Genomic DNA, 27,640 nt, shown 5'->3' with positions numbered 1-27,640 from the left:
TTTTGGGCATGGGTCCCATAAAAATAGGGCTGGGAGTTAAAGCTTGTCCGCCCTTCCCTGCTTGACATTTTCATGGAATCACCTTTGCTTGGTGACTGTGACAGGGCAGGACACAGGCTGACGGTCCAAGCTGCATATTAAAGCCAAAGAAAATTAAAGTAGTGTTATTGTAGGGTTAGACTGTATATACCTGCTGTAAATACCTGTAGAGGTGCTGCATGTGATGGTACAGGAGATTCGCAGGATGCCCAACTGCACCATCCCCACTCCCAGCCCTCCTCCCTATTCAGAGCCCCTTGCTGAAAACAGAGATGATAAATCACTGGCCGGTGCCTGATCTGGGTTTTCCCCAGTGAAGGGCTGCTGGACTTCCTTTCTTTCCACCTGTACCTCACACTAGAGAGAGGAGCACTAGGATATTTGGTAGATATTCTTGCTGGGTAGTCCAGTCCCCTCCTGGGCACAGCAGAGGAGCAGCATTTCTGTGAGTGTGAAAGCAAGGAGCAGGCTTTATGCTCTGTGATGGAATACAGGTCCTTTCTTCTGCACTGTCAGTTGAATCCCAAATTCCAGTATGCTTCTACTAAACTGAGACTGTTGTTGTATTTGTTTGTGTATACAGGATTATCCAGTTTCCAAGACCAGTCAAATTCAAGGAAGTGGTGCAGAAGGTCACGGATGCTTTTGGACAGACGATGGACTTGGTCTGTGTGAACAATGAGGTACTCTTCTCCTTACTGCTGAGGCGCAGCTTTAGGGTGCCTGGTGCCAACTTCAGAATTGAGCAGTGGTTTGTTCTGAAGGCCCTGCTTCTGCCTTTTACTTGGATGTGAAGAAAAATAACCTTATTTTGTGGTTCCTAGCTAGTGAGAGCACCAGAGCTGTTGTCTGAACACAGCTCAGATGGAGTCTCAGACTCCAAGCCAGGTTTTCCCTTTTCAAAATCAGATCAAGTAGGGCCTGTTGCACAGGAACATTGTCTTTTCCCCAGAACAAAAGATCCCCCTCACTCAGTCAGGGCTGTGAAGTCTTCCCACCTTGGGAGCAGTCGCTGGGAGTGTGAAGTGCAGAGCAGGAGGGACAGTGCTGCTTACACAGTGTTCTTTTATCCAGCACTGACTTTGTCTCACCCAAGCCTCAGCACGATGTGCACATTCTTGTGGCCGGGCCTGCAGTGAAATGTGCATCACTGAGCGTTCCTCCAGCAGCTCCTGTGGCCACATAAAAGCAGCCAAGAAAGCCTCCCGCTGCAATCCTTGCATTTTAAGGCTTGAAGAGCTTTCTCCTCCATCATTTATCACATAGGCCTCTGTGTTTTTCCCACTTTCTCTTTGAGCCCAGCACTGTGTGTGAAAGGAGGGTCCTGCTGAGGGCTGTTAGCAGAAGGGGGAAATCCTTGGCATCTGTTTTGGTGTGCTCAGTGTTTTCTTGTGAGGCATCTGGAGCCACTGGACTCTCAGGGTGAGTTTGGCTTTGGGAAGGAGGAGAGGGCCAAATGGCAAAGAGGTGGTCTTTTAAACACAGATCCTTTTGGATCTGTCCTGACAGCTGGCTTGTTCAAGTATTAATTGCAGATGACCTGCAGCCTTTAATCAAAGTATGAATGGGGAGAGAGGTCCTGAAGAGAGCTTTCTTCTTTTTTTCCCCCATGTATTATTTTCTCCCTTCTGTTTCAATAGAGATCTGCTCCACAAAGAAAGTTCCTATTCTTTTACGATAGGTACTTCATGATACCAAAGTGTCCACTGGGTTTTGACTTTGAATGCAGTCAGGTTTCTAATCTTTGACAGCCCTCCCAGGAAAAGCCTGCCATTGAATTCTCCAGGAATGACTCATTTCATTCCAGGTTTCTTCCCACTGGAGGAGGATTTCTTTCCAACAACAGCAAACAGAAGCTTAAATAATGCCTTTTATGCCATGTTAGAGACTGTCTTTCTGGGCATGTGCACAGCACATAGCAGGGCCATGAGCAGGCCTTTGGGTACTCCTGACTTCTTAGAGTAGGGGGTGACTTCCAATGCTTTGTTTTCTTATACATAAAATTTCCATCTCATGAGAACCCACAGCTTTGGGAAGATGTCTGAGAAGTAGTAATTCAGGGTTGTCGTTGTGGAAACACTATAAACAGACAAGAGGGATCTTTGGGGACATAGCCTACGTGTCCATGTGGTGACACTCCAGCATCTGACTCCTGGGTCAGGGTTTGGGGTGTCATGGCTACAAGTCTCAGAGGGAACGTGACCACAGACTCATTGCAGTTAAATATTTCATCCTGTCTTTATGCTCCAAGGGAACTGTGCAGTAATTCTTTGCTGCCATCAGACATCTCTCTTGTTGTGGCACCTTGTAGACTAAATTTACACCGAGGTCAGCAAGCCCCTGCAAAATCTCACCGAGTGGCAGTCCCCGACCTGGTGAAGGAGGAGTCCTGAAGCCAGGAGCAGTGAGATGAGCATGCCAGCTGGGTGGAGCAGGGGCATGCATGAATCACATCCTGGTGGGACCACGGAATCAGCAGGCTGGGGCTGGTGTAGATAAGAGCAGGGCCTGGCCATGGGTGTCCCCCATGGGGCACATCTGTGTTAGTTCTAGGCTGGGCTTTCTGAGGAGTGGGACAGCAAAACCTGGCCTGGCCAGGGGCAGCACAGACACCAACTTATGATGTGACCTTGGGCAGAAGTTCCCTGAACCTCGATGTGCCACCACTTCTCCTCTGACCTCCCGATGTCTCCTCCGAGGCTGCCCTCAGCATTGATCTGGATCTTAGGGAGAGTTAAAGCCTGGGGAAATGGTAGAGGCACCATTATGGGGGGGGGAAGGAGGAGATAAAAGCATATTTAACAAACATTTGTCGAGAATTGTTGATGCCAGTTGGTCCTGCATTGGGCAGGAAGATGAACTAATTGACCTCTCAGATTTTTCCCCAACCCTGTTTCCTACAATTCTTTGGCTTTCTGCGGTGTCTTACGGAGTGAGGTCTGGCAGTGCTGCTGCAGTTGGTGAAACCTCAGCCTTTGCTCTCACTTTCTCGACCTGCAGTGGAGAGACATCAAGTCCCCCACTAAGGGGGGACTTACCATTTAAAAGCAGGAAAAAAAAATCTAATAAGCTCTATTTAGTGCAACTTCTCTGTAGGTAAACTTTGCTGTTAATCGAGGCTACTCAGTCTTTAGATCAAATAACCCTGGTTGCTGGAAATCCATCCTGGCAATTACTTCCATGGTTCTGCATGAGTCTGCATTGACTAGCAGATGGCTGTTCCTCATACCCATATGTGCCACAGTCTGGAAGCCAACTGGAGCAGAATTTTCTTGCCAGATGTGGGTAATAGGTAAAGCCAAGCTAAATACTAGCTCCAGTCCCTTTTACAAGAGGGCAATTTCTCCCTGTTTTTGGCTCCTGTGAAGGAGGCACACAAACATGTTCATGTTGTGATCTTGGAGAGAGATGGGGTGACCTTATAGAACATTCTGTTTGGAGCAGCAGCTGGGGGATCGCTCTGAACACTTGTGAGGAGCTCAGTAAAAGGATGGGTGGGCAGCGGGGCTGTGCTTAGAGTTCAGAGTCAAGTTCTGCTTGGTGGTGAAACAAGGGAGAGCAGCTCTCCACCATTCTCAGTTCTGTCAGGGTGAGTGTAGGGGAGGAGCCTTGTCTGCTTGAGGCAGAACCTTGCTGTGGAGCCTTTGTGAACTTAAAGAGGGCTCCCCAATGGAACCTCTCCACCTCTTAAGGGAGTAGGCTGAGCACTGCATTTGGGAGATGTATTGAGTATCATCTTTGTCTGATATCTGCAGGGAACACAGGTTGTTCACTCAAATATGAATGAAGGATGAGAGGACATCACAGAATGGGTCAGGTTGGAAGGCACCACAGTCGGTCATCTGGTCCAGCCTCCCTTCTTAAGTAGGGTCAAGAAGAGAGAGAAACACATGGCACAGGATTGTGCCCAGACAGCTCTGGAATATCCCAGTGAGGAGGCTCCTCACCCTCTAGACAGACCCAATCTGTCTAGTGCTCAGTCACTGCACAAAGAAGTTCTTCCTCATGTTCAGGTGGAATTTCCTGAGCATCAGTTCCTGCCCATTCCTCTGGTACCCTTGCTGGGCCCTACGAAGCAGGGCCTGGTCTGTGCTCTGAGCCCTCCCTGCAGACAGGGACAGACCTTGGTGATGTCCCCTCTCAGTGTCTCCTCTGAAGGCTGAACAGCCCCAGCTTCCTCAGCTTTTCCTTGTAAGAGAGATGCTCCAGTCCCTTAATTTTTCTTGTAGCCTCTGCTGGACCCACTCCAGGAGCTCCATGTTCCTCCTGTCCTGAGAAGTCCAGAACTGGGCACAGCACTCCAGATATGCCTCACAGGTCTGAGCAGAGGGGCAGGATCCCCTCCCTGACCTGCTGGGAATGCCCTTCCCAATGCACCCCAGGATATCACTGGCCTTCTTGGCTATAAGGCCAGGAGCACAGTCTGAGGTGTATTTGCCTACTGGCCAACAGCCAAACCCTTGGCAACACCCTGGGATCAAAAGGCTGTCCCAGTTGGCTTGTGAGTGTCATTGTGTGTGGCAGCTGCTCTGAGGTGGATTTGCTGTGGCTGGTGGCAGGAGCCCTGATCACCCACTTTTCGGGAGTTCTGGGAAACTGTGGCTCCCAGTAAGACCAGTGAGAGCCTGCTGGGAGCTGTGGCTGCTTGGTGCCTTTGGTCAGTGGAATTACCGTGTACTTTGGCACAGGCATGAGAATAACATGTGCTGTGTTGGCCGGATTCAGTGCCCGAGGCAACCTGCAGGGGCCGAGGCCTGTTTGGTGTGCGATTAGGCAGAATATCCCAGAATGAGGGGCAAGAAGATGTGCTTTTAATCTTAGCCCAGGGCAACAGAAGGCCATGGAGCTCCTCTGAAGTGCAGCTGTGTGGGGCATTGGAGGCTTTGCAGGCTGTCTGCAGGACATGGTACACCACACAGCAATGTTGGGAGGGTCAGATTCCCCGTGAAAGTATGAGGGCAACAGTCTGCCATTTCCCAGGAAAACATCAGGACTTCTTGCTGCCTGACAGACACAGCACTGTGTAGTTCTCTGTTCTTACAAAGAGCAGAAGCTGAATTTGTTCTGCTGGGAGTGAAAGAAGTGGTTCTTGGAAGGAGAGCAATGCACACCTTTCACATCAAAAGGAAAAGACTCTTATTTGTGGGATGTTCCCTGGTTTCACCTGATGGCCAGGCACTCGGGAGCTGTGTCAGTGTGCAGGAACACGGGCTGCAGCAGTAGGGAAGGGCACAAAGCATCTGCCAGAGTAAATCCTTGGGTGTAACTCACTGGTGTCTTGGAGCACCACTGCATGACCATCAACCCAAGAAGAATGTGTGGGGTTGTTTTGGGGCTGGGTAGCAGCAGGTCCTGCCTGCAGAATCAGAGCAGCCCCAGAGTAGCAGGCAGCAAGCCCAAGGTTTCATCCCAGCCCTCTCTTTTTCCCACTAGCTGGATTGCTGGTGTGACCTTTAAGCTTTCTTCTTGCAGATGTTGTTTGTTGTGATTTTTTTTGCATCTGTTCCTCAGTAGATGAGGTCTTGGAAGAAAATGTTAGAGCTCGGCAAGCTGGAGAGCGCGGGGGCTCCGTTTTCCATCACCTGCTTGGGTCCCTCCCTCGTCCCCCAGTTCCCAAACTGCTCCCTGTAAGAATCTGGCTCCTTCTATTTACCCAAAAGTGTGACATTGCCATTCTCTGGTATTTGTTTAATCCTTCCCAGCTCCTGATCCCACTGAAATCCCAGGAAGATTTGGACGAAGCAATGGAACAGTTGGAGCTGAGCCCTTCCCTGAAGAGCCTGCGGATCCTTGTGAGCGCTCCAAAGAAAGCGAATGTGAGCCCTTCACCTTCTCTGCTCTTTTGTGTCCGGAATCAGATGCCTTGTTATTGTGTTGGGGAGTGGAAAAGAGTCTCCTGACGGTGCAGAGCAGAGGGCAAGCTGGTTATGAGGGGGGTCAGCCCTGCTCTGGCTCAGCTACTTGGAAATCTTCCTGTGATAGTAGCCCAGAGGCTGAGCTCAGCTCCCTCCAGCTCCTCCTGCATCCTGTGAAGGCTTAAATACCAGACTGACCCTCAAACAAGGTTAAACCCTGAGAGAACCCTTTGTGCTTTCTTCCTAGAGGTGCTTCCACCATTCCTTTGTCACCTCTGGTCTGTACTCAAGGTGATGCCCTGGCCCTTGCCATGCTGGGTGGCAGCATGGGGACTGTTCCCTCCACGTGCTGCTGGCAGTGCTAAATGCTGGGAAGAGCAAACCAGAGAATCCTTCGGTCTCATGCAGAACTGTCTGGGTTTTTTCCATCTTTATTTATTTATTAGTTTTTCCTGAGCTCAGTGGTTTTGCAGTTAAGCCTGTTAGCTTGACCTCACTTGCACAGAGTGTCTTGCCAAAGCACATGTCGTGCTGCCCCAAGCGCAGGCTGCAAAGCAAGGGATTTGTAGATGTTGCAACTCTGTTTCTTCTGTTTATTTCCTAGAAGTGCTGGAGAGACTGGGAGTCTTGAAACTCAGTGCTTACCCGTGTGCTACTGCTCGTGCTCACAGCCCCTGGAGCTTCTCCACTCCTTTTGAGAGGCTTGGAAAGTGCAGGGACCAGAGTGCCAGGGGGAAACTGAGCCATCAGTTGGGGTTTCCTAAACCCTGTGTGGGAATGGGGCAATCTGTAGGAACACAGCAGTATTGCAAGTCAGCTGCTGAGAGCAGAGGAGCCAGGTAGATTCCTGCCTGCCTTTGAGAGCAGGCCCATCTCTTCCAGCAGCACGTGGCCATGCTCCTGTGGGTGAGAACACACGGCTCCGAGGTCATACATTAAATTATCACAAAATCACGGCTCGTGATCTTAGGTGGTCTTAGTATCTTGGTAAAACCTGGTCACTACCAAGCTACCAGCTGGATATGCATTTTTTTGCTCTTCCCTTACCTATCTTCCCTGACCTTCCACTCTCTGTTCCTCTGCCCTCTTACAGAGGAACCTCTGCAGTGCCTAGGCTGCCCCTGGAGTCTAGGGAGCCTGGAGGAGAGGTGCTGATTTTGGGATTGGCAGTGTTTTCAGTTCAGTGATCAGTCTCTGTATCTATCTGGAGATGATGCAGTACAGGAACAGTCTTTTATGTCAAATATCTGTATTTGCCATTATCAGTGGGAGCTTAGTCTTATTAGAGTGTTTTATTAACAGATGTGAATTGTTTGTGAATGGTTTTTGGATCGCTCTAGATTACGTGCATGTCTTCTTTCTTTCTTTCTTTTTTTTTTTTAGTTTTTATAGTTCTTGGGTAATAGGGTCACGGGGAGCCAAATACAGGGTTTCACATCGTGTGTCCACAGGGCTCTGGCCAAGCCTGATCATTCCCTTTGTCTGATTACCAGCTCCTGCAGCCGAACAACAGCAAGCAGCATGAAATGAGGATCTCCAGATCCATGGGTGATATCATGGGATCCCTGTACAAAGACTCCGAGAGGACGCGCAAGTATTCGACAGGTCAGTGAAATGCAACGCTCTGTGGGGTGTTTTGTGCTATTTCTACATGGCCACCGCCCCCTTCCTCTTTGTTTGTCACAACCCTCTGTGTGTTACAATCTGGATGGCCACCCTGATGGCCCCCACAATAATTCAGTGCAGTTGCTGCTTGTCCTCAGCCTGAGGAAGAGACTCTGCAGGCTGGGCAAGGTTGTGCTGAGCAGAGTCCCTTTGAGCACAAAAGTGAAGAGAACGGGGGACCTGGGGTGTAATTTGGGGGTGGGAAATGCAGTGACAAAAATTTCCAGAGAATTTGATGCCACTGAGCTTTATCAAAGTGAAGAATGAGAATCTATAGAAAGCCAAGGCTGTTTGGAACCTTTGGCTATTCCTTTAACCACATGCTGTTGTTCTCTCAGTATCTGTCCCCCTTTCCCAGGTGGCAGAATAATGTAGTTAAGTGGGCTTGGGCTCCTTAGCTCCTGGGTTGGGACCAGCTTTACCACACAGAGACCAAATACATGTCCCTGTGCTTGTTAGTGAAGTGACATCTGTGGTAGCTGTTTTTGGGGTTTCTCAGGGGAATGAGTGTGTGCGGTGTTTTACAGTGGTCACATTCCAGGGGAAGGGAAGCATCCCTTTCCTTCAGAGGTGCTGAAACCCTGAAGCCAGGCTGGCAAATGCCTGATCTCCTCTTGCAGCCCTGCAGGGACCGGAGTTTGTTTGTAGCCTTTTGTGGTTTTCTCTTTGGTTTTCTGGACTTGAGTTTATGCTTTTCTTGCTTTCTAAAATGCTCTGAGCTTTTTGAAATCCTGTTGATCAGCTGTGTGTAGGAGCTTTTGTGTGAAGAGCCTTGTAGGATTTTGTAGGGTGCTTTGTGCAGAACTTGTAAAGCAATATGTAGGACTGTATAGCAGGGGTATAATTATTCACATTCCAACCTACAGGCAGGATTAATGATTGTTTCACACAGAGAATATTCTCTGCCATGTCTGTGGGTGCAGGTTATAGGGTAATTTCTAGAGATCCCTGTCATTTGCATGCAGGTTCTTGCCACCTGTAGAGCTGACAGCCTTGAATAAAGTGGGGCCCTCCTTCAGAAATACATATGGAGATAAGCTTCATCCTCTAAAGATCCTTTGTACTTATATGGCACTAAATACTTCCAAACTCTGTGCAACAAAAGAGTGTTTTTCTCCAAGGACTCGCTCCTTCTCTGTTTCATAGCCTGTGCTGCCTTGATAAAATATCCTGTGGTTTGCTGCATCTCAGACAAGATGTACAGAAAATGTTCTTCTAGGGTAGGTCCAACACACCCCTTGTGCAGCCATGCCCAGCTCTTACTGATGCCAGGGATGGGTGGCACGTGTGCAAGGGCTGTCTTTGGGCCCGGTGCTGGGATGTACCAGGGTTGTCTTCTTCTGTTGGCTTTTTTTCTCCTAGCTCCCATGGCTCCTGAGAGTTTGGCAGGGTCAGTAGATGACCCTGAATGAAAGGCACACATAAATATGTGGTAAAGCACAGAGTCTCAGTAGAAACTGTGCTGGAGAAAAACATCTCTGCTGCCCTTTTACTTGGCACGTGTTAGGCTGTTAATGTGGGCCAGCAAAGAGCTGTGGCACTGGGAGCTGGCACTGTCGTGTGAGCGGAGCAGGATGGGCAGAATTGATTCCATGTGTAGCTGTGCTAGTGGGAAGATGGGTTCTTGCAAAGTTAAGGCTTTCCTACCAGCTTTTATGCCATGCTTTGGCCTGTCCTTACTGTTTTGGAGCTGCTGGTTCCTGACCGGGTCTGCACCACTGACTGTGAGGTGTCACTGCCTTAAGAACACCCTGAGCTTAAACAAGGCAGACAAAGGGTGAGATATCTGCTCTGCAAGGGTGAGAGCCTGAGGTACAAATGGATTTTGAGGGAATGCTTGAAGAGCAGAGTGGAGGAATGGGCATAATGTGCTGCTTTAGTCAAGGTAATGGAGGAAGAGCACTGGGCGGCACCAGCTGTGGGATGCAGAGTGTGCTAATGTTGGGATTTTCAGGAGCTAATGCACCAAACCCAGAGTCCTTGGCACTGTTATATGGTCAAGCATCAGTCATAGCTCTGTTTCTTTTTCCATGTAAACCATCAGTCTTGCAAAGAGGTTTCAACAAGCCCTCTGCATGATAACAGAAGGTCACTCCTCTCTTAGGGTTATCTGGGGTCTGCACGAAGCTACTGAAGCTCTGCTTAGGAGGCACTCACAATCCAGCAGATGCATTTTTGACCTCCTGAGTCAGAAGTGGGCGATCCAGCAGCTGGGCAGAAACTCCAGTGAGCTGAAAGGGAGAGCAGCATTTCAAATGGAGCATAAAACCCAGGGAATAGACAGACAGACATGATGCTGTTCTGGTTTCCCGAAGCAGGGATTTCACTGAACTTGGTGCACAGTCAAAAGGCATCCTAAGAGGCTGGGAATTCTGTAGGAGAAACTATTATTCATTTGCAGTCACAAGGCATTTCAGTGTTTTCCTTCTGCTGTCACCAAAGTGGTTGCCACCAAAAGAGGATTTTAACTCAGTTCAGCTTTTCTCTTGAAACCACATTTAAAAGGAGATTTAAAGTGTCTTTATAATACAAGGCAGTTCAGGGTCATGTTCTCCATGTTTCTGAGATGTCTCGTGTTTTTCTGCTGACTCTGCCATGTAAACAGCAGCGAAAAATAATAAAACTGTATGTTATTGGCACAAGCACACTGGAAAGGGAGGTAGATGTTCTGGGGAAGATTTAGCTATTTTTGCTCCTTCTGGGCAGAAAATGTCTTCACTCTGTGTCCCTGAAAAACCTTATGCAAAGTCAATTTTTTTTTTTTTTTCCCCCCATAAACTTTTTCAGTGGAAATCCCCTTCCAGGTTTTTGGTGGCCAGCAAAAGAGTAAGGAAACTTGGATTAAAATCTTTTTGGGTTCTGGATTTTCAGATAACTGGGGATTGTTTTTATTTACTTTGAAGAAATACATGTTTCAGAACATTATCCACAAATTATTTAAGAGCCCCATTCCAGCATCACCATTTCAGTGGAAACATTTGCCAGAAGCTTTATTTTGCTGGGTTTTTTCCATGGAAAACCAGGCTGCTGAGCCATCACTTCATGTGCCTGCCAGCCCTCTCCAGACCAGGAGTGTTGCAGGAGTTAGGATGGATGAGACCCACACTGTTTTGAGGAGGAGAATTTATCTGTGTGCATCATGCCAGCTGCTTCAGGGCTAGAAAATAGGCTCTTGCTTATTAGTTTAAAAGTACCCTAAATTTGCCTTAAATCAAGACTTAGGAATCCATCCTCAGAGGGATCAGCATGGAGAGGAGGGAGATGTGTAGGCATCCCACTGGAAAAGAAGAAATTGAGGGAGATTGGGTCCATCTGCTCAGAGCTCCCCTTGACAGGACCAGTGAGAATTTTCCAGCAGGTTTCTCTCTTCCTCCTGTGCAGCCCTGTCCTGAGCCTGGTGTTTCTGCCAGCACATCCTGACGTCGTGTGCCTCGTTCGGGAGCGTCATCCCAGGGCTGGGCTCCCCGTGGCTGCAGCTGTGAGCGGTGGTAGCTGCCAGCAAACCCTCCCCAGCTCTGGCTGTTAAGGGGCTTCTCTTCCCTGCATGGTGCTGGTCAGTAATGGGCGAAGTTTTGGGAAGAGCAGGGGAAGATGAAGCCAGGGAATGTGGGGGCGGAGGGAAGCCAAGCCTGGCACAGGGGAACTGGCTGTACGTGCAGCACCACGAGCTCTGCACATACTGCATGAAAGGCACTTCTTAAATAAAAAAATCAGAAGGGAACATGAAAGGCTCCAGTGGGTGCCAGCAGTGACTGGGAGTCTCCGTGCTGTCCCGGCTCTCTGTCCTCAGGACACGCTGTGCTCTTGTCTCACAAATATGGCTTTGCATTTGTGTGTGTAACATGGAGCAGGAATCCCTCCCAAAGCACCTTGCTGCAGAGAGTAACCGAGGTCAGGTGCTCAACCAGTGCCAATTTGCAGAGTTTCTCTGAGTTCAGGAATCCTAAACAGATCTGACCAGTGCTCTGCCTGTCCAGAAGTGCCTCACAGCCTGCCCCATCCCCACTGGAGCTGACATGTAATCCCACAGACTCCAGGACAGTTCCTTGGGGGCCTCCTCTCCCTGCCTGGTGCTGCTGCTGTTTCTTGAGTATTAGGTCCAGTGCAAAGAGCATCTGTGATGTGTCAAGCAGGCACATCTGGGCTTTTCTGTCTGTTTCTTCCTCTGCCTCAGGGTGGGTTAATCAGCATTATCCAGTATATCCCATGTGCCTTGTGTTTTCCCCACTATGAATTAAGCCTGCCATGAAGTACCCCTGTTGCCCTCTTCCTCTGACCCCTCTTTTCCATTCCTCCCCTCCTCCAGCAGCCCTGGGACTGCCGGAGGTTTTGTTAACAGGGCAGGCTAGGGCTGGAGCAGGGAATTGACCCTGAGCTCCAGAGCTCTGCTCCCAGCACCTCCCCATGTTCCTCCCAGCTGGAAGAGCATGCATGGATGCAAAGCAGCAGCAACCAGTGCTCCTGGAGGTGTGAAGCTGCATGAATGACTTCGGGCAGCACTTCTACCCAAACAGCCTGGCTGAAAAGGGATCTGCTTCACTCCAGCAGTTCCCAGGCATGCACAAGCCTAAGCGCTTTGTTTAATTTCCTTACCTGCTGGGAAATAGCTGGTGTCTTATCCCCTTTTAAAGTTTTTGGCAGGAAGTGTGACTCTGGAAGGTCAAACACAGCTGATCTATGGCTGGGAGTAGTTGTTACAGGCAAAGGCTTAAAGCGAGATCATGCAAAGTCTTTGTGCTTGTGATAAATCTTGTTTAACTCCCTGGGTTCAGAGTCAAACAGGGCATGTACAGCTCTTTGTAGAATCATAGTCAAAGGGTTTCTGGATAACAAATGGGTTGTTGGAGCAAGAGATCCCAACAGTGCATGAGCAGACCCACACCTCATTGCAGCAGCAACAGAAATGCTCAGCAGAGCTAAGATAGAGCACTTACACCACACTGAATCCTCCAGCAGCTTTTTGGGTCAAGAGCCACCTGAATGTCCTTGTGCTGCATTCCAGATTGGCATCTGCTAAGCAAACGAGGGGCTGCTGATGCAGTGATTTATCCAGGGTGCCCGAACTGCTCAGTAGTTAAAAGCCTGTTTATTTATCTTCAAAGAGAGGATGCTGTACTTCCCAACTGGTTTTGTTTTAAGGCTGGTGGAAAGCCAGTTCATTATGAGTGCTGCAGCACTCAAGAGATTCTCTCCTCTTGATCTTGGCATTACTTCAGTTGGAGTTTTTTCACTGTGTTCTTATCCTGCAGGAAATCTGTGAAGGAGAAAATAGGAAGAAGGGAAAAAAAAAGTAACTCAAAGCCATATGACTTTTATTTTTACAATCTGAGCAAGGAGTCAGAAGGAACATGTAGCATGGGACAGACAAATCTGTGTGTTTGGTATAAATCCAGCAAAAAAGCCTGATTTAATGATCTTTAATGCTGGTGTGACACTGTTAACATTAGCAGCTCCTGATGTGTATCTGCTGAAGTGAAAGGTGGGAATTCAGGTTCGTAGTGTTGATCACGCAGATGGATTTATGCCAGAGATCCCTCTGGCACAGTGACTGTGATGCAGAACAGCAGCAGAAGAGGCAGAAGTGTTGTGTTGATAAATCAGTGTTGACGTTCCATGATGGGATAGGCCTCCTTCCAGTACCTTTCTCTTGTGCTTAGCCTGGGCATGTTGTTAGTAAGAACTGGTAAGAGCGCCACAAAATGGGAGGAAACACATCCCCATGTGCTTTCTATCTCCTGAAGGATGTGTGCTTTTCAGAAGTCTGCATGAAAACAAGTTGTTGTGCTGTGTGAAAGCTCACGTTGCACGATGCCGACCAGCTGAAGCTCCAGCACAGAGCTGCACAGATCTCCGTCAGCAATTGCTTGCCATGGAGTAATGACAGCACAGGGATGGAGGGGAGGGACTACAGGGAGTCAGGCAGAGCCAAGACTGTGCAACTGGGCCAGGCAAAGGCAGCAATCCCTAAAGCTGGAAAAGGCGCGAGGATAGAGTGGATTTGGGGAGTAAAGGAGTAAATCTTCATAAAGAAGCTGTGGAGTTCTCTCCCAGGTGCAAAATGGAAATCACCTTCTGCTAAAGGAGCCCTGGGAGGGAGCCAGAGGAAGCTTTGCTGTCTGTGCACAGGATGCACAGGGTAGAGGCACTGGGGCTATAGATGGGGAGACAATTCCCTTGGCCAAAGATGGGACAAACTGATCCCATAGGTCACTACTGCCCTGGGGTTTTTGGATTTGAGGGCTGATTTTCCTTCCTCTTTACTTTCAAATAGGGAAAAGGGAGAGAAGAGGGTATTTGAGTGCAAATCATTTTCCATATAACAAGTGTTTCAGTGATGTTGCACTGGGCACAGCCAGGCTGTTTCCCAGGTGGCTGAACAAGGCAGTGACCTGCTCCAGGGAGGAAATGCCCAGAGGTCAAAGGGGAGGTGGGTTTGGAGTTTGTGGTTTGCTTTGAGATGGACTGATTGTACCACAGCAGAACTCCAGAGCTCTTTCCTTTCCGGCATGGCACCTGGATACAGTGACAACTCTTAGGATCCAGGGTGTGTTGAAGATCAAGTCTGCTACAGTAACAAACCTTCCCTGTTGCCACAGCTTTGGAGGATGCCCATAAACAGCATCGCCCCTCTAGCTCCACTCCCATCCGCGCGAGTTCCAACCCAGCAGCATCTCCAGGAGATCTCTGGGATCACTGGAACAGCATTTCTGGAAGGATTCGGATTGGCAGGTTCTGTCCTTGACCTGTGTCTGTCCCTGTCCTAGGCTCTCTGCACACCGGCCGGAGCTCTCCGCCGCCGGGGAGCGTTCCTGAGGAGCAGCAGCAGATCGCCCGCCAGGGATCCTACACCAGCATCAACAGCGAGGGCGAGTTCATCCCCGAGACCATGGACCAGAATGTGAGTGGGGCTGGGGTGTGGGTGAAACTGGGACAGCGCTGGGTGTGAGGAGGCTGCGCTGTGAGAGCCCTTCCCGCCATTAAATCCCCAGCAGTGCCTGTGCTTGGGGCTCGGGCCAGCTTTTTCCAGGAATGGGTGCCCCCAGGCTTGACATGCCTGGGAAAGTTGGGCCTGATTTCCAGGAACCCTGAGAGCCAGCTCCAGTGGGGATGGCAAATGTGCCCGGCACCTCGGGTAGCTCTGGAGCAGCACAGATCTGGGGCACACATGTGCACCAGCTGCCAGGCCCTCGTGGCCACAGCATTCCCAGATCCCGGGACCATGAGGGAATGTGCCAAGAAACTGATTGCCTGCGATTGCAACAGCCCGGGGATATCAGCAGCTCTGGCTGCTTCCCATGTGGTGTTTCTGCCTGAGCTCCAGTTACAGTTCTTGGCTCTGCCCACAGCCTCTGTGGTTTTGTGTCTCTGTCTTTCCCCCATTTTATATATTTTTTAACTTTCTTAATAAGGAGATTGTATATCCCAGTCCCTCAGTAATAAAAGAGCAGCAAGTTCCTCAGTGATGAGCAGTACCTCATCCTTCAGTCAATTTGGTACCCACGAGGAGGGAATCTGTGCAGTGTTGAGGGACCAGAGTGGGAGCAGCTTATACCTCCCTTTTCATTTGCATTTCTGCTCAATCTATAGCTCTGAAGAGCTTAGTGTAGATCCTGTGAAGTCAGCTGGGCTGTCTGGGCACATGTCATTCTTGCAAAGCTCCTGGAAATATAGGACTAAGATCCAGAGTTTACAGGAAGGACATGGAGGGACATCTGGAAGGGACTAAGCTTAATCCATCAGGCTGCTGTGCTTGGCCCCCAAGGATGTCCCTGGGGTGATGTGTGTTTCCTACACTCAAAAAGCACCCACTAGCTCCACATTTGCATGCAGGCTGTGCCAGTGTTTCCATGGCAAAGTTGTGTTTTCAACAGTTTATTATACAGCCCTTAATAAAATAAGAAGTCACTCTGGGTGAGTCTTGGCAGCGTCAAAGTGCAGATGTATCATGTGCTCCTTGCAGCCAAAAGTTGGCTCTCTGTTGTTTTCAAATGCCTCCCAAACATGTTGGGGAGGATTAAGACAAAGTGTGTGTGTGCATACAGGGGGAGGGTCCCCGTGGCCCCCTTGGGTGTAAATCAGCCCAGCTCCACCGGCTGTTTATGGAGCTCCATTAATTCAGAGCCCCAAGCCTGCTCCTGATGAAGGTTCCCAGATGCTCTCCTTGCTTTTCCCCAACATCACGCTGTGGGTGGCCTGCAGCCCTTTGCTGGTGAATGAAATGCAGGGAGAAGGGGTTTGGGGAATGGTTTGGGGTTTTTTGGTTTTCATCATTGAGCAGCTGTGCTTTCCCCTACATGGGCTTTGCCTTTAGAATGTCCTTGTACTGCTGCTTCCATAAGTGCCTCATGGAAAACCACTCAGAAGCTGGAGCTGGCTGCCTTTTGGGGAATGCCCCTGTGCAAGCCTGTGATGTAACTGTGGTCTTGAGACCAGCCTGGCAGATGAGCAGAGGCTGAGTATGGAGCATGCTCCAATTCCCAATTTTATGCTTTTGAGAAATGAGTCTGTTTCAGCATTTACTGCTGGAAGAGAGCTGGCATGGCTGGCAGAAGTGGGGAGTGGATTCTACCAGAGTTCTTGTTGCTCTTTGGCCTAGTGCACTTTGAATGAGGAGGTTTTGGGGTAAAAACTAGGAAGCAGAGAAAAATTGCACTTTGCAGTTGGGACTGCCTGGCCAAAACAGCAGGAGCTGTTATGAGAACCATCTGAGGGAGGGCTGACAGGAACAGCCTGTGGAAAGGGAGGCTGTTGGGGAAGGAGGAGCGATGTGTGAACCAGCAGAGTGTGGCTCCACGTGGTGTTTAACCCTCGTCGCTGAGCTTTCCCAGGAATGAGCTGTGGAGCAAGGGTTGGTGAGTGTCCATAGCCAGGAGGGAGCATGGCACTGTGGCAGCACAGCGTGGCCTGGAGCAGCCTCTGCTCCGTGTGGAAGTCCACACAGCCCCAGGGTTTACCACTCCATACAAACCCTCTATTGTTACTAAACAGCTATAAATAACCCTGGCCAGTACAATGTCTCATCCAGGAAGCAACACAAATGCAGCTTTTGACTCACTGGGCTGGTGAGAGCCAAGCCGGTTCCTCCAGCCAAAAACCCTGATGATGCTGCGCTTATCAGCAGAGAGGAAGGCTGGGCTTGTGTGCCAGGGCAGCTCGGGAAGTCAGGAGTCCAGGGCTGCAATCCTGGCTGTGGTACACAATATCCACTTGGCCTTGGGCACATCATTTGTGTCCTGATACATATTTTCCTTTTGTAGTAGTATTATTATTTCTCACAAATACTTTGAGCACTTTGAATCTCATTGACTTCTCCGCACGCTTTGAACATCAGGGTGCTAATTATCTTTGCTTCAGTTTTCCTACCAGCAAATAGCAGTTGGAAAGAGCAATAATGCAGGGAGGGCATAGTAAGTGGATGACCCTGCAGAGGTCTGCTAGTTCTGGAGCTTGAAGAGCTACAGTGCATGGTCTTATTGTTTCCCCTTTTCTTTCTCTGTCAGATGCTTGAAGCTTTCATCAGCCCTGATGACTCACTGTCTGGGAGCTGCCAGTCACTGGACAGGTCTGTGGACAGGTGAGTTGTGTGTGTCACCGTGTTCACAAACTGAACTGCAGCCTCTGCTCCATAGTGGGAGAACAGCCAGATCAGTGGCATCCCTTGAGGTTTCTGTTGGGACGAGGATGCACCTGAGCAAAACAAATTTATCTTTGTCGCTGAAAACCAGATCCTAGCAACAGATGTCTGTGCAATGGTATGATTTGAATTGCAGCAATCTGAGCTGGACAAAGACAGCCTGGCTTTGTGTGACCAGGTCTTCTTTTTTGTCTTTTGAGATGAAAATTCTCATAGAATCACACAATGGTTTGGGTTGGAAGGGACCTTAAAGATCATCCAGTTCCAACTCCCCTGCCATGAGCAGGGACACCTTCCACTAGACCAGGTTGCTCCGAGCCCCATCCAGTCTGGCCTTGGACACTTCCAGGGATGGGCATCCACGACTTCTCTGGGCAGCCTCTGCCAGGGCCTCATCACCCTCACAGCACCTCTTCCCCCTCTGGCTCTCTGCAGTCACCAGGTCAATATTCCATCAGCCTCTCCATGCCTCCTCCTCCCCGGGCACGCTGTCTGCTCTCCACCGATCACTGGCAAACTCAGCAGGCCCTGTGCAGTGCCAGCAGCCACAGATGTGTCAGTCAAGGTGCTGAGGACACCAGATGAGCAGTAACTAAGTTTAGCTACTCAGCAGGAAGCAACTGGGACACGCTGTACTAACCCAGGCTGCGATTCAGTGGCTGGTGCCATTGAGCTCGGTCCCAGCTCACACGTGCACAGAAACCGTATGTTTGCTGCTGTGCAGGGTGAGCTGTGGATAAGACACAGTGTCCTTTTGGGAAGCAGTCTATTTTTTTTTCCATCTGCATCAAAGATTTTCTATTTTTTTCCGCTGTTGCTGTTGCCATACAGCACCAAGGCTGCGTTCCAGCGGGCCTGCGTTGGGTTGATTGTGTAGCATGCTTCGGGTTTGCAGCTCTGTGCTCTTTGGATCTGTCTCAGCATCGAGGTCCATTTCCTTTTTGTGGCTTTTAATAATTTCCTGTGATGTATTTGCTCATTGTTATGGCCATATCGAAGCTGGATTCCTTGTGTTCCCAACCTCTCTGCCCTAGCTTTGCTTTTACATAGATTTTGCCAGGAAGAACAGAGTAACAACAGGCTGGTTGTTACTCTGCTGTGAACTGAGAGAAGAGTTTTACACCTTTAGCTCTCTGTGAGAAGGTGGCATGGCCTGATTTCATGTGCAAAGCAGGCAGATGTGTTCAGTCATAGGTCTAGGAGCTGGAAAAGGCACAAGGAGGGCTGTACTATTCCAAGGAAGAGGAGTAAGTAGGGCTATTCCTGCAAAGAGGTGGCGGAGGCTTTGCAGCCAGTTGCTTGGGATGGCATCAGCCCAAGAGGACAGAGTGAGTGACCAGGCTGAGGGTTAGGAACAGCACCACAAACTCCTCTTTGCCACAGCAGTGATCAGCTTTGATGTGAGTAGGTTTCAGAGCACTTTACAATGCAGATTTCTGCTCTGTGCCCATATTGTTAAAAGAGAGCGTGGATAACCAACATGCCAGATCACTCTTTAAGAGTCTGGGGTGAAATTGGGATTGCTGAAATCTCCTTGCAGTGTTTTTTCATCCTCTCACTGTAGTTTAAAGACCTTGAGCCTTGAGGCACCAGTCCCACGCTCTCCCTCCTGGTCTCCTGGGGAGGCTGCATGTTCCCAGAGGTGGTGCAGTCTCTGTGTGAGGAAGGTGGGAGGTGATGTTGGAGAAAAGGGAATCCTGCATGAACTGAGCATGACTGAAGGACTCTGGTGCATCTGCAGCAGCTGAACGATGTTCATGGAAAGCAGAGGTGTGTGGTTGAACCCCTGAAGTTGAGGGAAAAGGAACCTGCAGCCCTCCTTCTGTGCTGCCTTGTGCACAGGGGTGATGATCTTCAGCTGTTTCATTTCAGCCTGGTGACTGCAGGTTTTGCAGCATCCCCTTTGTTTGCCACAGGAACAAGCTGTGATCCAGCCAAAAAAACAATCTTCATTCTTGTGCAGGATGAGGATGGGGGCTCAGTGATCAGTGGTTTCTCCTGTCCTTTCCCATGTCTATTAATAGCCTTTCTGATATCATAAATGAATCCTTCTTTTTTTTTTTCATCCCTTTACAGCCCTCCCTTTCCCCAAACCCCTGTTCCTGGAAGGAAGAGCCATCCCAAAGACAGTCTTGATTGCATGGGTAAGCACTCTTGGTGGTTTGCATTTGCTATGTAGTAAAGAGGCTGGATAAAGACTATTAGAGAGATGGCACTGCATGAAAAGTAATTAAAAGCAATCAAGCAAACCAGCTCCATGGCTTAGGTGATACTTCAGAATTGACCCTGCAATGATCAAACAGGAATGTTCTCTAAAATCAAAAAGCCCAGCGCATCGAACACAAGCAGGGCTGCTCTTGTCTTCATTAACCCTTCTTGACGCTGCAGCAATAGTGGTAGCACTGAAGAACCTTTAGGCCTGATTTGGGAATCAAGTGACAGCAGCAACAGTCCAAACTGAGCAGCTGGAGCCCTGAGGTGGATGGATGCAAGCAAGTAAAAAGCTGTTGAGAGATCTGTGTTGGTAGATGTTGCTGAGGGGGCCATGCTCTTGTGTTTGCTGACAACTGCAAGGTGCTGAGAAGCTGGGAACAGCCTTGTAGGATCAGATTTTGTCTCTCTTACTATCTGGGAGTTGCCCCTTCAGGATCTTGACTCCCTACATAGCAAACCCCAGCTCTCTAGGGAGTTACACCTCTTCCACTTGTATGAATCTGCAATAGTGCAAATGCTGTGAGAGAAGTGGTATTGGTGCTTGCACAGATCATAGGTTACTGCTTAATCACTTATAAACATCCAGCTGGTTAAATAATGGAAACTCTGTAATATTGTAATGACTTGCACTATTAAAAATGAGCAAATGGCAGCCAGCCTGTGGCAGGATAACTCATTGCTGGCCTGAGGCAGGGTTTCTAGATTGAGCTGCAGAGATGAAGCTGCAGTCAGCCCTCGTTGCTGAAGGTTTTAGTGCTCCCCCCGTGGCACTTTGCTCTGAGACACCTCTGGGCACTGTCGCTCACACGTGGCTCACTGAGAACCTCTTGCCCTGTCCTTGTTGCTCCTCTTGCTGGCCATATTTCAGCCATTATGTGCTCTTTTTGGCAATCACACCGAAGTGCAGCAGAGGCCAGGAGCAGCCTCTGAGGAGCGGCTGCTGGCCCCGGGCTAAGGCAAACAAACAGTCAGAAGGGGCTGTGTCATTAGAATTGGATGGAGGAAAAACAGCAGGTGAAAGAAGGGGGTGGAATGACAGATATTTTAATCTCAAGTTATTTGGTACTACCAGCAATGGCTTCCTGTGCTGTGGTTTTTATTAAAAAAAATGTCCTTATCTTGCGTGTCCATCCATCTCTCTAATCATCCAGTGTCTGAACTCTGATGATCTTTAATCCCTCCTGTATATTCTATCTTTCTAGCATTTAAGCAAATAAATATAAAAGTTTGGAGCTCTGGGGGTCTAAATTGGTTTTCAGAGGGGAGGAGTCACATCTGAGAAGAAAGAGCAGGGAGATACCATCTGGTGTTAGTCAAGTGCTGGGTTTTGCATTGCCCTGGAAATAGCTGGTATCAGGGCAAAGGTTTTGGAGTAGATGTATCAAGGCCTGACCCTGCCTGGCAGTTTTGTTTCCATGCTGATTTTTGCGTTTTCCATGTGCAAATAAGATATTTTAGTGCTCTGCCTTGGAAACCAGGCATGGTCTGTGTTAATCCTCTGCCTTGCACTTCAACACTGTGGGCCAGGGTCCATAAAATCAGCAGTTCCTCTGCTTTTGGGGGCACCAAGGGCAGTGTGTTTAACCTTGATTTTCCACTGAGGAGTTTGTGACTGTGGGCAGATTTCAGAGGGAGCCTTGGGGAATACAGGGTTGTGTAAATGAACACCTTGTCACCTCCTTCTTGCCTCTAACTCAGTGTTTCCCATAAGAAACACTCTGGGCATTTGGTACTGAGCTGATCTCAGAAATACCTGTGTCTTCTTTCCTCCTGCCAGATTTTGACATCCCATTCTGTGAGAGGTTTGGGAAAGGTGGGACGTTCCCAAGGCAGTACCATCTCTCCCAAAGTCGCAAGGACTACAGTGACGGTAAGGAAATGGTGATCAGTCCTTGATGGCTTGTGACCATGCCTGGGACTGGAAAGACTTGGGAAGGAGAGGTTTCTGGTAAAGGGAGGGACCACCAAGTAATCTGGGATTCCCTTGTGTATTCTGAAGGGTATTCTCTATGAGACTTTGCAGCTGTGCTCTTGGGAAGTGCTGAGCATCTACAGCCTGTCCGCTGCTTACACCTCCTCTTTTAATTTAGCTGTGGGGATGATTGGCATTTCTCATCCCTGGCAGTATCAACCTTTCTATTCCCCTAAATTGCTTTCTTTTGAGGATGCTTTTTGTGACCTTTACAGCAGGTTTCTCACAGAGCTGTAGGAAATCCCCAAGCAATTTCAGGGTAGCAGTATCTGTTTGCTTCTCTGTTTTAAACTGGTGAGCTCTGAGCTTTGGGGCCCACTCCATCACTGTTTTCCTGCTCATTCTTCCACTGTATGAAACTGAAAATGGTGGGAGGCAAAAATTCCCTTGGGGAAAATGTACTGAGGACGTGCAGAGAGCATACTGAGCTTTCCAGAATGAGCTTCATCTCACTGACACCCCTGAGAAAGCAGGTCTGGCCCTGCTGTGTGGTCATTTGCATGTGGACTTAGGGGATGGCAGGGATAATTTGCAATGTAAATCCCTGCCTGTTGAGTGTTTAATTGTGATTAACAACCAACAAGCCCCCTGATGTAATTAAACTGTTGCAAACCCCTCTGGAAACATCTACATTAGATGTAATGCCTGCTGTTATCAACTCTTAAATTGAATTTAAAATCTTCACAGGGTTCTGCTGCAGTTTCATTACACTTGCTTTGTTTAATTTGAAGAGGTGAGGATCTGGGCAGTGACGTGAGAAGGCGGTGACAGGTGGATCCAAGCTGGTCCATGTGTTCTGGCTGTAACTTTCCCCCTTTTTCCCCTACAGGCCGGAGGACTTTCCCCAGGAGTTACTTCCCACAGGAGAACCTGTTTCAGCTTGTCCCTTCCAGCAGAACCAAGAGCTTCACTGGGGACAGCAAGCTCAGCACCTTGCAGTACGACGAGTACAGGCCCAAGTGTTGGAACAATTGTGAAAAGGGTCTGCAGGTCTTCAGCACCTCCCCTACGAAAGCCAGGAACTGTGAGTGAACCACAGCCCCAAGTGCCTGAGCTCTCAGTAGAGCTGGGGTTTAGCACAAAATTGAGTTACTGTGACCTGCTGAGTTACTGGGCATCAGCTGAGCCAGCCGTGGGTGAGCTTTGCCCCCCAACATGAGGCACATTGCACCAGCTTCTGTTTCATGAGAAAGGTGTAGTACAATACCCTGTGTCTTACCTTGGCCTTGGGCTGAGAGCTGTGTGGGGTCAGCTGGTGTGCAGCACTTGCTGGGTTGCAGATGATTGCTTGTGTGTTGGACTGTCAGTGTGGTCACACAGCAGAAGCTTCCCAGAAGACTTGGGACATGGGAGCAAATGCATCCAGAGTTTCTGTTCTTGGCTGACATTGCTGTCACCCCAGCACCCAAAGATGGTGTTGCAAGCTCCTCTGCTATTGCACAGCTGCCCATGATGTCGAAGCTGGTGCATTTTGGGCCTGTTTAGTGATGGATAACATCCTAGGAATGACTCCTTACTGGTCCCTGCCTGGGCTGCTGCTCAGCCATCCTGTATCCTGCTAAACTCTCCCACAGCAGAAGGGAAATTCCAACACTGGCTAAGAAAAGAGTTTTTAGAGGAAAGACTCTTAATGAAATAGGACTTTTCTGGTATTTGTTTCTGCTTTATGCTAATGCAGACTGGGAGACATTCCCCCCACACCAATAGCACCAGTGCAGTTAAAACTGGTTTGTCCTGCTGCCTCTGGGAGAGAGTGGCTTGCTGACTGCCCTGCACTCTGTAGGGTCAGCTGGACCCTGATGCTGAAGTCTCCCTGCTGTGCTCTTCTCTCAACCCTCTGCTCTCTCCTGTAGCTCTGCAGGCACCTGTGAACTGGAGGCTGGGGAAGCTGCTGGGAAGAGGAGCTTTTGGGGAAGTTTATCTCTGCTATGATGCTGACACTGGGCGGGAGCTGTCGGTGAAGCAGGTGCCTTTCGACCCTGACAGCCAGGAGACAAGTAAAGTGAGTACAAGGGCAGGGCTGTTCTGAGGCTCCTTGGGGGACTGTGGGCTGGGAGCTGAGGGTGGAGGTGTCCATGTCCCTGGAAGGCACTGTGTGGAGACAGGGTGTTGTTTTCCCTCTCTGGAGTAGTCCTGAATGGCTTGTGGCACTACTCAGAGCTCTGTGGTGACTTCTCTGCCTCCCAGTTCCTTGGTCACATTGGCCTGCTCTGTCTCAGGTATCATCTCTTGCAGGTCTGTCTGATCTTCCTTAATTTTGTCCTTCTTGCTCCCTTCACCTTCTCCCCACTGTGGGCAGTGACTTCATTGTCACCTTTCCAGAATAGGAAAGCCATAAATAAAAAAAACTCCAGAAAAACTCCTTAAACACAAGTAATAATAAGTGAACTTGTCCCAAAGACAAGCCCTGTCTTTCTCCTTGCCTTTCTCTTAGGGCAGTGGTCCTCCTTCCTGAGCCTCGTGTGGCCAATGTATTCATGGGCAGCTTCACAGCTGCTACAAAAATCATGCTCAGCATGGAGCAGTGTCTATATCATATTCCCAAAGACAGCATTCCCGTTCATCAGGAAGCCTGTCTGTGTTGTTACAGGAGGTGAATGCTTTAGAATGTGAGATTCAGCTGTTGAAGACTCTCCGTCACGACAGGATTGTGCAGTACTACGGGTGCCTGCGGGATCCTGAGGAGAAGAAACTGTCTATCTTTGTGGAATACATGCCAGGGGTAAGTGTGGTTCCTGCTAGAGACTTTCCTGAGTGGCAGAAAACAGATTTAGAGTGTCCTGGGCTTTGGTGAAATTTGAATCCAGCTGAGCTGCTGTACAGCTGATGAACTAAACCAAAGCAGTGGATGCATCCCTAAGGCTTGGGAAAGCGTAGGATGTGAGTCAGATGTCATGGTGAAGCCCCTCAACATGCACTGGGTGAAACGAAAAGCCTTGCAGGCAGGTTTTAGGTTTGAATCCTGAAGCAGGGTGTGTTCATAGTCTGGAATCTGAGCTTGGTGAATGTAGGACGTGATCCAGATCCTGCTCCAAACACTGTGGCCTGAGCCCATCCTTAAGTATTTACTGCAAATCCCTGCAGGAAAAGCTAATAGTACAACTGTCCACCCACAGCTGTCACCAATTATTTGTGCCTTTCAGCACATGTGTATTAAAAGCAGTGTTACTCACTTAGAGCTCTCTGTTGAGGACAGAGCTTTTCGTGGGCAGTGTTATCCTCTTGTGCAGGAGTGGCTTCAATTTGTGGCTTTGCTGATACAGGATGAAATAGCCATGGGGAAAAAGATCAGAATGTTTTGAGGGAGTTTAAGCAGGGGCTGGGGAATGTACACGGATGAGTTGAGCATCTCTTTGTGTTTGGGAGCTTGTGAATTACATCAGCTATTAGACTGATGGTGTAAAACAGCATAATGGTATTTACATTGCTGCAGGATCTGTTCTCCCAAGTCCCTCCTGTCCAGCTGGATCTTTTCCCCAGAGTGTTGGAGAATAAACCCTTGTTTATACAGAGATTTGTAAGGTCAGAAGGGACAATTAAGTCATCTGGTTGCAAATAATTTTGGTTGTTAGTAAACATGCCAGAGGCTCTCCGAACATCTCCTGCATGTGAGTGATCAGGTGGACTTCCATGCCTCTGAGTCCCTTCCGAGCCCTGTCCTCCCTCTATCCCTGTGGGCATCTCACCTTCAGGCCCTTCCACAAGGCATGGACCCAGAGGAGTAAATCCCAGGAATTGCAGCAATCGCCTTGCTGCTTATTCCACGGCATGCCAATGTTTGTTAGCAGCCAGGAAACCAGCATTTGATGCTGGGGCAGTGTCCAGCAGGGCTGGAAGTTCAGTGTTTGTTTTTTTAAATGATAAAGCCGAGCTCTGACCAAATACCGATTGACTTGCTGCTGCAACAACAGCTCATTTCACAAAAGCAGCTCAGGGCTCTGGTTTCCAAGGCCAGTGGAAGTGAGGGAGTTCCCAAACTTTGCAGGACAGCACCTCTGCAAAGCTGGGTCTGGCCAGGCTTCCAGTTTAGGACAGTCAGCTTGGTAAAATCTTCACAGGGCCAAGTTTGGGTGCACCCTTAGCCTGCCATTCTTATGATGGCACCCATTTAATAGCTGACTCTGTAGTTTCTGTCCTCCCCATAGATTATTTTTTTTATCTGTGCTTGGAAAACAGAATGGTCCATTTGACCACAGGCCTCAAGGAACCTGTTTCCCCTTCTTTGTTTGATGTCCCCTCATCAGGGTGAGCAGGGGCAGGATAAGAAATCTATTTTGGTGGTGGCGAGGGAGCATACCCTGCATACAAATTGTACGAGGGGGTCATTTAGAGCATCTCAGGTTGCTTCAGCAGTGCTCAGAAAGGAAAAGGAGAGGCTTATCCACAGGATCACCACCAGCCTCAAAAGAAGCCAAAACAGTAGCTGGGCAGAGCTGCAGCAGAGATGGGTGGATGTGGAAAAGCTAATAGAGTTTGATGGGCTGGCTTGGAGCAGAGCAGCCACTATTCCCAGAACAAGACTGGCAATCTTGGGTCAACCCTGGAGCTGCAGGATAGGCAGAAACAGGATGAGTTTCCCCTCCCACTTCCCAGCTAACTTTGAATACTGGAGGTAAGAGCTGAGTGTGAACCCCAAATCTGCCTCTGGTTCACCCCTGCTAAAACCCAGCTCTGGCACAGTGAGACACATCAATTTCCAAGTAGCCTGAAAATGCAGCTGAAACCAGGAGAATGATAAATGTCTTCACCCCTGCTTCATTTCCTCTTTGATCAATACAGTCAAACCAGTTTGAGCCTGCATGCCTGGGTCAGAAATTCAAGGACTTGCAAATGGGTGGTCTTGTTGGAGCAGGCCCTCGTGGGGCTGGCTGTCCCTCGTGGCTGGAGGTGCTCCTTGCTGTGCAAAGTTTTGGGAGGAGGCTTTCAAAGACTGACTCATTATCTTGGCCCTGAAGAACTGGCTCCCTACAACTCCCTGAAAGCAGATTGTAGACAGGTGGGAGTTGGTCTTTTCTCCCAGGTAACAAGTGATAGGAAAAGAGGACATGGCCTCAAGTTGCACCCGCAGAGATTTAGACTGGAACAATTTCTTCACTGAAAGGGTTGTCAAGCATCAGAACAGGCTGCTCAGGGAAGTGGTGGAATCACCATCACTGGAAATGCTCAATACCACACGGTTTAGTGGTGGGCCTGGCAGTGCTGGGTTAATGATTGGAATGGATGGTCTCAGAGGTTTTTTCCAACCGTAAAGATTCTATGAATCTAATTAATCGAGTTGATACTCTCATTTGAGTTGGAATTCCTCATCAGTTTGGTCCTTCTCCACGAGCTGTCGGTGACACCCCTCCAGCCACTAGAGGGGGAAAAAGGTCTGTGGTGTTGGCAGGAGGAAGCTCTGACAGACACCAAACCATTCCTTCATCTCCCCAGGGACCTGGGACACGAGGACAAGTCTTCACTCTGTTCAGCACTTAGTGGATTTTTGCTGTTTCTACAAAGAAGGGTTTGGGGTTTTCTGAGCTGGAAAATAGAGTGGTCAGGAAGGTTTAAGAAGTTCCTGTGACGTGATGATTCCTCTGGTCCTTAGGGTTGGTGTGTGTTGTTTCTGTGCAACAGGGCTCAATAAAGGACCAGCTAAAAGCTTATGGTGCTCTGACCGAGAATGTCACACGGAAGTACACCAGGCAGATCCTGCAGGGAGTCTTCTACCTACACAGCAATATGATTGTCCACAGGGATATTAAAGGTGAGTGGGTGGTACAGGGAAGCTCCTTGTTAGCTCGTGTTTGCTCAGCCCAGCCTCCCCCTGCCCCAGCACAGATCCTTGTGCTCAGCACTGCACTGGGATCTGCTATTTGAAGTATTTCTGCCCCTGCCCTTCACCGGCTTGAACCATGAAAATCTTGAGCAAGCAGCTGAAACCAAAATTTTGTGCTGTCTTCTCTCTCAAGGGATTATTGTTAACTGCCCTTACATGTCTGAAAACCTGGTGTAACACAGCCAAGGACTGAGGCTCCTTGCTGCTGTCTGTGGGTGGGCAGGATGATCTGTTGGCCCCCATGCACTGCTCATTTTTGGGAAACCTGCTGAGTGAGGGGATGCTGGTGGGAGTCAACCCTCTGGGAGAGCAGCTGCCTTAGGAGAGAAGGATTTATCCGGAATCCAACCCACCACAGCCCTTTGGGCTCCCTCCTGCCGGGCTCTTTGCCTGTGCCCTTCCTGCTCTCCTCACTTCAGGTTGCTGCTTCATCTCTTGGGGGT

At 49.2% G+C, this 27,640-nt stretch overlaps 1 protein-coding gene across 3 annotated transcripts in view; it reads left to right on the top strand.

Moving 5' to 3' along the window:
• The window catches only part of LOC104686414 (mitogen-activated protein kinase kinase kinase 3-like), a 76,199-nt gene that overhangs the window by 44,338 nt on the left and 4,221 nt on the right, over nucleotides 1-27,640 (top strand). For 2 of the 3 annotated variants that reach the window (XM_039549435.1, XM_039549433.1), the window contains exons 5-15: nucleotides 623-722; nucleotides 5,742-5,855; nucleotides 7,388-7,499; nucleotides 14,324-14,457; nucleotides 17,060-17,133; nucleotides 19,270-19,337; nucleotides 21,185-21,277; nucleotides 22,209-22,403; nucleotides 23,233-23,381; nucleotides 23,970-24,101; nucleotides 26,996-27,125. In XM_039549435.1, the coding sequence (XP_039405369.1) occupies nucleotides 623-722; nucleotides 5,742-5,855; nucleotides 7,388-7,499; nucleotides 14,324-14,457; nucleotides 17,060-17,133; nucleotides 19,270-19,337; nucleotides 21,185-21,277; nucleotides 22,209-22,403; nucleotides 23,233-23,381; nucleotides 23,970-24,101; nucleotides 26,996-27,125 (1,301 nt within the window). The remainder of the gene's footprint in view (nucleotides 1-622; nucleotides 723-5,741; nucleotides 5,856-7,387; nucleotides 7,500-14,323; nucleotides 14,458-17,059; nucleotides 17,134-19,269; nucleotides 19,338-21,184; nucleotides 21,278-22,208; nucleotides 22,404-23,232; nucleotides 23,382-23,969; nucleotides 24,102-26,995; nucleotides 27,126-27,640) is intronic. The other variant, XM_039549436.1, reaches the window with a different exon arrangement.

The sequence above is a fragment of the Corvus cornix genome, chromosome 2, assembly GCF_000738735.6.
Source record: "Corvus cornix cornix isolate S_Up_H32 chromosome 2, ASM73873v5, whole genome shotgun sequence".
Classification (NCBI taxonomy): Eukaryota; Metazoa; Chordata; class Aves; order Passeriformes; family Corvidae; genus Corvus; species Corvus cornix.
This window is presented reverse-complemented; position numbering and strand designations above follow the sequence as displayed.